The sequence below is a fragment of the Amblyomma mixtum genome, chromosome 9 (genome assembly GCF_055824585.1).
Source record: "Amblyomma mixtum isolate Tamu chromosome 9, ASM5582458v1, whole genome shotgun sequence".
NCBI lineage: Eukaryota > Metazoa > Arthropoda > Arachnida > Ixodida > Ixodidae > Amblyomma > Amblyomma mixtum.
Genome location: NC_143020.1, coordinates 98,727,027 through 98,737,912, shown reverse-complemented (window position 1 = coordinate 98,737,912; position 10,886 = coordinate 98,727,027). Strand labels below are relative to the sequence as shown.

The 10,886-nt window shown below is 46.6% G+C and overlaps 1 protein-coding gene across 4 annotated transcripts in view; it reads left to right on the top strand.

The window, feature by feature from the left end:
- Positions 1-245: 245 nt before the first annotated feature.
- The window catches only part of LOC149330276 (uncharacterized), a 35,462-nt gene continuing 24,821 nt past the window's right edge, over positions 246-10,886 (top strand). The window contains exons 1-3 of one of the 4 annotated variants that reach the window (XM_089560875.1): positions 257-440; positions 508-668; positions 9,853-10,116. In XM_089560875.1, the coding sequence (XP_089417001.1) occupies positions 656-668; positions 9,853-10,116 (277 nt within the window). In that variant the 5' untranslated portion in view covers positions 257-440; positions 508-655. Of the gene's footprint in view, positions 669-9,852; positions 10,117-10,886 lie in introns of all 4 variants that reach the window. The other 3 variants (XM_089560874.1, XM_089560876.1, XM_089560877.1) reach the window with 3 other exon arrangements.

Below are 10,886 nucleotides of genomic sequence, written 5' to 3'. Positions count from 1 at the left end.
AAACAGCGGCTAGTTTCAACGTCCGTCTAACATTTGCACGTGCTGACCTCACCCGATACGCAGTCGTCTCTGATTGAGTGCGAGTTCGCGTCTTGCAGCGCTACCTCGAATGCCAGCTGCGCATGCAGACGCAAGGCGTTGCTTTCAAAGCGAGCACTCTTCCTTCGTTGTTTACTTTCTGTTTTTATTCCTTTCCTTTTCTGAAGCTGCGAGCTTGTTCCGTAACGGCTCCCAGCAGCCGTTATGAACACATGTGTCGACGGCGGGAGCGACGATGAGATGGCGGACCCCCCGCCGATTCTGCAGCGGCTGTTTTTTCGGGGCCTCCAACACAATCGCGCGTTTCGCGGACTGGTCGTGTGTTCGCGGCGGCAATTGGAGTGTATCTTTCGACGGCGTGGTTTTCGTAAAGCGAGGATACGCGGTTGCTGTCCCGAAGTGTGAGGCTCGGTGTTTCTTTTCAACGCTTACCCGATCGGTCGACGCCTGCTTGAATGGAGCCTTCAGTTTCAGGTTTCGACTGAGTACTTATCTGCGTCGGCATGCGTAAAAACGTCGGTTCAGAGGAGGGAAGAAATGCGTGCTACTGCTGAAGGAGGTATGAGACTGTTTTCGTTGTGAATCTTCAAGCGCTTCCGTGAACATCAAAACTAGGATGACATCTAGAGGTGAGTTTCTAACAGCTATACGAGTAGTAGGACGTGGCGGGCTGCGACAGTGATCATTTCCGCCTTAGTTCCTGTAACCGGTGGTGACGTCTAGGATGCGTTCAAACAAATATCTAAACTGATGCCCTGAGTACTTCTGTTTATTCATTTATTGCCCGGTACTGTATGCAACAGTGTTACCGGGCAGGAAAGAGCTTCTAAATGAGAGATAATAAACAATGACTGGAGGTGTTACTATCTCTGCACTCAACCATCAAAACAGGCAGACGGTTGCATTCTTCGATTTAGTAAAGTAAGAAATACATTTGAAATTGTTTTGTCTTGGCATGATATAGTCGCACTACTTTCACATGATTCAGTTTTGATTAATGTTATGGGGCACAAGATAACTACGACTCATGATCCTTGAAAACTAGAACTCATATAGCTTGCGCAAAACTTTAATTTATCGATATACTCGTATAGGCGCGTTCGGAGCGGCTCCAACTTATAAATATGAGATAGCCTTCACTTCTATTCTTCACGAAGCTGAATAACGGCGCAGACTACTAGAAATGCACAGCCCTCTTTGCTTCATGTAGATCACTGTGTAAATGCGATCATGCGTCTTTCTGTGTGAGAATGAACACAAAAACGACATATTGCTAGAATCATTACTTTTTAGGAATGTCTTGAAAAACTGCTGTCGCCGTCAGGTGGAACAGCGACGCTGCGAAGAGCTGCGCTTGGTTTTGTTCTGTTACTAACCCAAATGACACTGCAACGTTGTACAGCCGCTCGCAGTTGCTCGCTACGTGAAAAACGGGAGGACGCTGTTCTTGTTGGGGCCGGGTTGTGAGCTTCATGAGAAGGCTAAACGCTTTCAGCGCGTCACCACTAAGTGCCTCGGAAGCAAAAAAAAAAAAAATTAACTCCCCATATACTTCGTTAGACAAAGTCCGCCATAGGTGCACTAGCACAGCCCCTTCGTTTAACTTTTTTTTTATCTTGTTTAGGTTTGGTTTGGTTTATGGGGTTTAACGTCCCAAAGCGACTCAGGCTATGAGAGACGCCGCAGTGGAGGGCTCCGGAAATATCGACCACCTGGGGTTCTTTAACGTGCACTGACATCGCACAGTACTTAATCTTGATGATTGTGCTGCCAGGGTTAAATCGAGGGTTAAATTTAGGGCGATTACTTTTATTGATGCTAAGGAAATGCGAAAGCGTGCGTCCTTTCGAATCAGCTTAGGCAGTAATGTGGATCACATCAACGACTTTCGTTATATCCGATGTATTTCGTTATATCTGGGATTTTCGTTATATCTCAGTTTTTTGTCTTTTCCACCTCTCGCCCACGAGACGAAACGGGAGATTTCCCTATCTCTATTTTGCCACCAGTCAAACATGGAAGGTGGCTCTTCGGCTAACTAACCCTGTAACAAGACTTCTTTTTCGTTAGCGAGGAACTTAGTCCAAATGCGAGTTCGATGCGCAAGGACTTCGTTTTTCACTTCGATTTCTATTTATGGATCCATTGCTCACGAATGGACGTTGACGAAGACGGTAATGTTGGTTGGTTGGTTTATGGGGTTTAACGTCCCAAAGCGACTAAGGCTATGAGAGACGCCGTAGTGGAGGGCTCCGGAAATTTCGACCACCTGGGGTTCTTTAACGTGCACTGACATCGCAACAATACACGGGCCTCTAGAATTTCTCCTCCAAAGAAATTCAACCGCCGCAGCCGGGATCGAACCCACGGCCGCGGCGGTTGAATTTCTTTGGAGGAGAAATTCTAGAGGCCCGTGTATTGTTGCGATTTCAGTGCACGTTAAAGAACCCCAGGTGGTCGAAATTTCCGGAGCCCTCCACTACGTCGTCTCTCATAGCCTTAGTGCAAAGCACAGCGGGAGATACTTTGAGTTTAGCACTCGGGATGTTCGGCTGCGGTGACAGTCAAGAGCACATGTTGACTTCTTGACTATCGCCGCAGACGTTTAAAGATCCCGCGCGCTAAGCTGAAAGTTTCTCTAGAGATTTCTTGGTTAGGAATGTCGTATGACGATGTATTAGTTATGTGATCTGCATTGCATGTTTTCTTGTGCTTGGTTGCTTAGGTGTGTCGTGTTATGCATCATGTTGATTTGTCACTGTTTTCCTACTGTTTGTATGTAGTTCATGTACATAAAACATAGCGTCATAAGTAACACTATGTTGAAAAAATAAAGGCGATAGTCCATTGGTAGCAATTCGTGATGGTTGAACAGCGCAAACAAACAGGACGGAGTAAGAGAAGAGACACAGAGAACGGCGTTAGACCAAGGCTGGCGCCGTTATGTGTGTTCCTTCTCTTACTCTGTCCGATTTGTTTGCGGCTGTCGAACCATCATGAATTGTTACCAACTCACCAAATCTGCAGCTCTTCAGTCAAGAGGTAGCGCGCCCGACTGGCATCGCCAAGATGGTGCAGTGGTGTGATGCAGTGGTCAGCAAAGCGGAACTGTTCGAGCCGCTCCAGTGTCGAAACCCAGTCGCGGCCGTGAAGTGTCTTGTTTAAGTTTATTCGGGCTCCGAGGATTCATCATCATCATTTTAAAGACCCCTGGGTGGTGGGGCATTACATCACAAGAATACAACAGGTGACAATCAGAGCCATATACATATACTGGCAGGATATAAAGAGGAAATGTACATAAACCCATCAGAGAGAGGGGCCAAACATATATAAAGCGGTAGTAAAACGCAAAGAGAAGAGTAATCAACATCAGGTTTTTAAGTCTGACTGCAGCAATTGGTGGAACCCACATTGATCGCGTTCGATGACGGTGATTTCATCCGCAGACAAGACGGCATTTTAGCTTAGACTTAGTGCCAGGGACAGACATTTTTGATAGTGACACCAATGGTATTTTATAGCGTAAAAGTGCTCTGTTTTTGGCTGGAATCATCTGTTTATCGTTACAATGCTGCACTTTGTCGATACAGATTAACTACATTTTGTCCTCAAACTCACTTTAACTCATTTATACGTAAAATAAGAGTGGTAAATACGTGAATAAGAATTCTTGTTTTCGACGTCAACATTCACCGGCTCGTTCTGCTATTTTACTTTCTGCGGTGCGCCGATGAAAGCGGCCGAAGTGTTGAAGGGGAGGGGGTGACCACTTGAGAGTGCAACTGCGCAAAGTCTGGTTACCATGCCAACGGAAGAAAACTAGTGCGATATAGCACTGGGGTTTGGAAATATACAGACTTGTAGAGTGTCCATTGATGTAAGTTACTCGTAATATTTCGTAAATCACTATGACTTGGGTGTGCTGCGTGCAACCACGAAAAAAAAAATGGAGGGAACACTTGAGCTCCGCCCTAAGGGTAGGACACGATCGCGTCAATGGGTTCATTCCCATATATGCGGAATTGGACATTCTCTACTTTACATTCCTAGATCCCTGGGAGTACTCATACTTCTCCTGGCACAGTGGTGAAGCGGTTAAGCGATGCGCCACTGCCCTGTGATGGAAGGTGCACCCAGTGGTGGGCCTTGTGCGGCCCTGGTTCCTCTTCGCGAGCGACGTAACAGTCATTAATCTAACTTCTACCTGCCACAGTGGGCAGTTTGCCCACTATCCGGTGGCCAGATTTTGATGGCGCCGCTTAGGTATCATCTCAGGAGGTCCACCTTCCTCCTAGGCTGCTCTCTGGACACTACCCGCCAGAGTCGTGCTCGTGATTTTTCGCTCCCAACGTCGAAAACATCGGCGCCGGATTTCTGAGTAACGGCGCCTTAAACGCAACCACGTTAAAAAAAAAAAACTGCACGGAACGAGAGAACATTGAGTTATAAATAATTCCCACCGTGGCAGGTGGCAGTTAATTTAATCACTGGTCGCTCAGGAAGAGCAACCCGGGGGCGCTCAATCCCCACAGGTGGCAGCACCTTCTATCGCAGGGCAGTGGTGCATCGCTTGACCACTGCACCGCTGCGCCAGGAGTGGTACGAAGACTCCCAGGGGTCTATGAAGGTAAAATAAAGAGTTACCAATTCTGAATGTATGGGCATCAGTTAGAACCCATTCAGCCGTGGCACGAAATGCCAAGTATTCAAACGACCCACCAGGGATCGCGTAAGAGCATTTTTTAGAGCGCAGCTCTTTGGCGTCCGTTCCTGGGTTTCGCGTCGTCGTCGGCGTTGTCGTCGGCCTCGTAACCAGCTCCGCCCCCCTTTCATCCCCCCAGCGCTAGCAGCGACCGACTGATACCGCTGGATGCCGCTGACGCCGCTAGAGAGTCAAGATAACGTGACTGCATAGAACACCGTCGCCACCATGCAGAAAGAGGAGGAAAGGGTCCCCCCCCCCCCCCCCTGTTCTTGTGTGGCGGATAGGGTGCTCTTCAGTTGCCGACGCGCCGGTTATTTCACGTAGGCCCCGGCACGTCGACGAATACGTGACCACCTTCCCACGGCTAGACCTGGTTCTTAGCGCTGCGGAAGCGAGGGTATCATATTGTTTGTGTCGGCATCGGCGGCGTTGTCCCTGAAACCAACTCCGCAGCTGGGGTTGACTCACTATCGAAAAGGTGAAACAGCTTATTTGCTGCGCTCAAATTTCGCATTAGGAAGTAACGTAATCGTCGGTAATTTTTTTTTTTTAGCAAGGAGTATCCTCGTCTAGTCTCTTTTAACCTTCTAGCATTAAGTAATAGCAGATACGCATAAACACCTGAAACCTGGGAAGGCCATGACTTAATTCATTTTATCACCTCAAACGGCCCACTAGGTGTAGTACAGAAGGTGTGGACGATAAAAAGTGACCCGGTAGCCATGCGTTAACACGATGTATAGGTCGTTCTAACCTGAAGTCGGAGTAACGGCGACAAGGGAGGAGGATTTCTCCAAGTGGCTGACGGACAACAATAAGAGCAGAAGTATTCTCCGGTTCGTGCACGAAAATACCTTACGTGATTTTCTTTAATTAGTATAAAGCGAACCCAATTGATGACTTTATGGAAGTGTGCGAAATAAAAAAAACAAACCTGCTGCTGCCTACACACAAAAGAAAAAATGAACAGGCACAGCCTAAGGTACGACTTAAGCACCCCGTCCGCCCCCTACAACTTGTAGCTTCCGATAAAAACAGATGCCGTTGGCGAGACATTTCTATCGGCACCAAAAAGGTTCCTACCACATGACTGACACTAATGAAGAGGACGCGCTGGGCGTATCCAAGTGCATAACTGCGCAACCCTACCACAGTCCATTATGCAACCGCCTTGAAGGGCGTGCGTTTGTAGGCTCTCTCAGGTGAGCATTGGTCGAGCATTGCCGAGCAGGTGAGCATTGCTTACCTTGCCCGGCTGCCAAGATGTCGTCCTTCATCTTGTTTCACCTTTAATATTTGACTGTGGGGTGGGTAGAAGATGGTCCACAAATGTTTTCTTTATCGGACCCTCGCATCTTCCGCTTTATACTGCTTTTGTCAAACGGTGTGTTCGCCAAAAAAGAAGATTGACAAAGGTGCGTGCGTGATGAGGGTAAAGGTATTTTTTGCATGCAGCCTTTAGTCTTTGTTTCTGTTTTTCCCCAGCACGAAAGATACGATGGGGAAGGCCGCTGAAGGCTACATACAGATACGGCCCCAGTAGAGCTTTGCTTGCGTGAGCACTCGAGAATACACTCCTCCTGCCTTGGAATTTTTCTTGCGGTAGCTTTGCCAGATAGCTCTTGAGAAGCTCGCCGCGATGTTCGTGCCATAGCGATAGTACTCGGTGTTTCACCTAAGACTTTACAAAATTTTCAGAAATAGGCTTTTTGAGTTAGAAGAGTGTTTTTTTTTGCGATTCCCGAAAACCATTTGTTATTTTTATGTTGAAGCCTCCAACCTATTGAGAATGCGAAACACGCCCAAGCCCATGGAAGCAACACTATAAATGCAATTGGCCTTTAATTACGTCCGCGGCCGAAGTAAATCAAAATAAACAAATTTAAGCGAAATTAAATTGTAAGTACATTAAAGTTATGAAATACCTTCAGGAATGAAATGTGCAGGACTGGCGCAGTTCTCTTTGCGTGTCTACGAGAATTTGGAAGCCAGTTTTGTATTGATGTAAAAAAAGAAACGCGAAATACGTAGGCCTAGCAAATGATGGGGCGAAAATTAAAACTCCTTTCGACTTCGAGAACGAAGCCTGGCTAAAAAAAAAAAAAAATAGCAGGAAGCCTAGGAAAAAAAAAAGCTTCTGTATTTCTAGGCGCAATTGTCCCCGACCTCTTGTGTGCCTAGGACGAGATTCCGGTCAGTGCGACTGTTTTTCATGGTTGTCCTTTATATCGTCAAGGACTCGATACATTGGCGTGGCCTCCGGTTGCTATCTCCCCCGGTAAGAGATACCTCTTGGTTGTCGGTCTTGAGCGTTAAGGATTTCATGTGCTTTGCAAACGGTTTAAGAGCAAAACTGCTTTTTTTTTTTACGCCACTCATATCTTGCTTCAGTCGTGTTTCTAAATTGCTGCTCTGCCCCCGTGAAGACACAGCCGACCAAGAAAGATTATTGTCGCTTCAGCTGTCTCCATGCTCCATATACGAGGGGGTACCCAAAAGAAACCGGACTAATTTTTCGAATCGGCTCAGCTTCTCTGGTACCGCGTTTTGCCGCTAGGAGTGCATAGAACGAACATTTCAGAGTCAGTAAGCCGAGTGCCGTCGCTGAAGGAGGTCAGACTAGTTTAGGCAGATTTTTGGAGTGACGACTGTTTTGTGTGAGTGTCGTTTTTGCAATGGCTGATTTTCGTGAACAGCATGCGCCGGTGAAATTCTGATTTTTTCTCGGAAAAAGTGGAACGGAAACTTTTGAAATATTCAGAAAGACGTTCAAGGACGATGCTATGGGGACAACTCAAGTGTTTCTGAATTAAATCCTGAATCAAAGCAACAGTCATGCCAATGGAAAACTTCAAATTCACCTCGCCTCAAGAAAGCTCGTCAGGTGAAACCAAACCTCAAAACAATGCTGATTTGTTTTTTCGACGTGAGACGAGTCGTCCATTCAGAATTTGTTCTGCAGGGTCAGACAGTTAACCAGGCTTTCTGCTTGGATGTTTTGAAAAGATTGGGCAACAGTGTTCGGTGGAAGCGGCCTGATTTGTGGCAGACGGGTGACTGGTTTTTCCACCATGGCAATGCCCCTGCTCACACAGCCCTGTCTCTAAGACAAATTCGGACCAAAAATGGCATGACCTCTGTTCCACAACCCTCATACTCACCCGACCTTGCCACGTGCTACTTTCTTTGTTTCGTAGAATGAAAAGACAGGTGAATGGAAAGCGTTTCGCTGATGCTGCTGAGGTGAAGAAAAAAACGACGGACGGACTGTCAAGCATCACAAAAGATGAATTTAAAAAATGTTTTGAAAAATGGAATGAAAGATTCGACAAACGTATCATTGTAAGTGGAGAGTATTTTGAAGGATATTGAAGGTCTGTGCTGAAAATGTGAACAAATAAGTTCAAACAAAAATAAGTCCGGTTTCTTTTGGGTACCCCCTCGTATGTTTGGGCACTTGCAAAAGACTCAGCAAACAATAACTAGCCCCGTCCTTAACTTTGCAGCATTTGCAGAAACGTACAAATTACATGACAGAGGAAATGAAAGTGGCGTACATGGGCTCATGATGACCACCAGCGACACAGCACGCTTATTTAGCAACGTCAGAACTCAAACATTCACCATTCTTAATTGCTTTATCATCTAATGATTCCGTTATAAACTGAAGTACTAAGATGGAGCGTAGTGACATGAGTAGAAAGTAGAATGAGGAAAAAGAGTTTCTTTTGCTGCCTATATGACAACTACGATACTTGAAAGGAGCAGCGCAATGTGATGTTTTATTTATTTTGCTTTAATTTACGCAGGGTACACTGAAATACGAACAACAATTCCGAAGGCTTCTATAGCTACCTAAGTCAGTCCCGGGTAGTGTCGCCAGGTTCAAAGTTGTGACAACTTGCCTCTTTTTCTATCGTTTCTTCCGTATTCTTTTTTTTCTACATGGGGGAAATATAAGACTGCTTTAAGTTGACAGCGATTGGAGATACTCGAATAACAAGGGGCTGCAATTCGCTGCCGGCCCTACCCTTCAATCTGTGCCGAACTTTTTCGACGGTTCCCTTTGCAGGACGGGGTGGCTAGAAAACAAAAGAATAACCTAAAAAAGCGGAAAAAGTAACGAAAAGTAAAAAAAAGAAGAAAAACAGGACGGAAAACTACGAAAGGGTGGGCTGCTAGGGTTTCTGGAAGGTCATTTTAAATCAACTCTGGCGCAACAAAGCAAACACAATTACAGCGCGAGCGATAACTACCCATAACGTGATTTTCGAAAAATATGCATTATTATACGCATGGTAGCAAAATACTACCCAGTGAACCTGAAGGTGTATGACAACAAGATCAATATCCGGTTCATCTTTTCTGCTTCAGTTATTGCAGGCGTTCGCACAACAGGAAGCCAAGCCCCAAGACGGAGCTAATACGAGAAAGTGAGGTTGAGGTATAGGCTAGCAAGGCAAATGACTGCGGCTGAGAAGATAAATAAATTAGGAAGTGCATGTTTCAACTCACCTACTCGCAAGCCTTGCCGATAAAGCACTTGAGTTTTTAAAAACGATGTCATTGCATGATATTATACTGTAATATGAAATAATGCCCGGCACATGCTTATGGATGCTTTCAAAAAAAAAAGAAAAAGCAAAAAACTCACAGAAAACTCACTGTTACCAATGCGTAAGGAGAGATTCAGCGAGAGCTCTTCTCCGTGTAAAGTGTAATATTGTTTATTCATTATTCCTTGCCTTCTCCGGTAGAGTGCGCTTAACGTTGGTAGGTTGGACTACTCAGCGTAGAATGTTTCCACGGCGCATTCTAGTGACGCCATGCGTGACATCACTGTATGCTGACCAATCAGCGCGGCTTGTTACACCGTCAACGCCGACACCGTAGAACGGGGAAGCGTGCAGTTAACAGCTCTCGCTGTAATATGGTTGGAACTTAGTTCTTACGTGGTTGTCCTCTTTAATTTTGTAGCTACTCTGCTGGTTTCGTTAGTATCTTCAAAAACTGTGGACAAACCGACAAATGGACCGGTTGACAAAGACACTAAGAGAGAGTCGTACAGGCATATAGATTGGAAGTTTTTATCTCTTTCTGCGCAGATAGCCACACATTCCAAGTGGTGCCCCTCGACGAAAGCGGCGCCGCCGCTGGGGGAGGAGACGACGCCGCCGCGACAGCCGGCGTTGCTGTGGATGGCCGGTGGCGGCGCGCAAAGCGCTACTACGCTCAACGTTGGAAGAAGAAGGATAAGCGCTTCTCGTCCAAGTCCGCTATGTTGGGGCTTCCGACTACCACGGCAGCTCTCACGGCCAACCTGCTCGGCATCGGCATTGTCGCCATGCCATTCACCTTTGGCGAAATAGGTAGTGGTGTTGTGTAGTCCGTTTCGTACATTACACCCGCCTTGTGGTTTTAAGTGTGTAAGGATTTGATAAACCGGAGCAGTGGCAGAAACGAGCTTCAAATGCTCCTAGCAACATGTCTGGTCACAACTGAAAAGTAATTGTCAACTCTAGATAGTCATTACACATTACACAGGCTCCCTTCATTGTCTTAATTGACAAAAGTCTGGGCAGTCTATAGACTGTATAATGAAATGTCTGTAAGGGCGGAGTCGCTTCCGGGAAAGGGGTTCGAGTGGCACCCGAAACGCATTTGCTAGACGTATCTCCAGCCTTTTGCAACTGTGCCATCTACGTATTACTGCGATAGCATTACAGTCGTCGTTACACCAAAACCTCACCGATGTGAAAGACGAAATTCATTGATTGGTCGAGAGGGGTCACGCGACCTAGTGATGTTATCACAAAGCTTCCTATCGTGGTAGGTGGCAATAATATTAATGATTGGCGAGAGAAGTTACATGAAGTTATAGCGCCCGGCAACGCTATAAAGCGCAGGCGCTGAGATCGGCAGTACCAGCGCGCGCTAAAGGAAAATAAAGATGGACAGCGCGTGCTGGGGGCGCACGCCCGGCACGGGCAGACCGGAACTAGAAGCCTGCCACGCTGGTCGTCTCTCTCTGGTGCTCCGCTGCGACCCCGCAAATCCTCAACAGTGGTGACTCCGGCCTAGGACATGACCGACCCCAGCAACCTACCGCCCTCAGGCGACCTTCCGCCTGACGCTACCT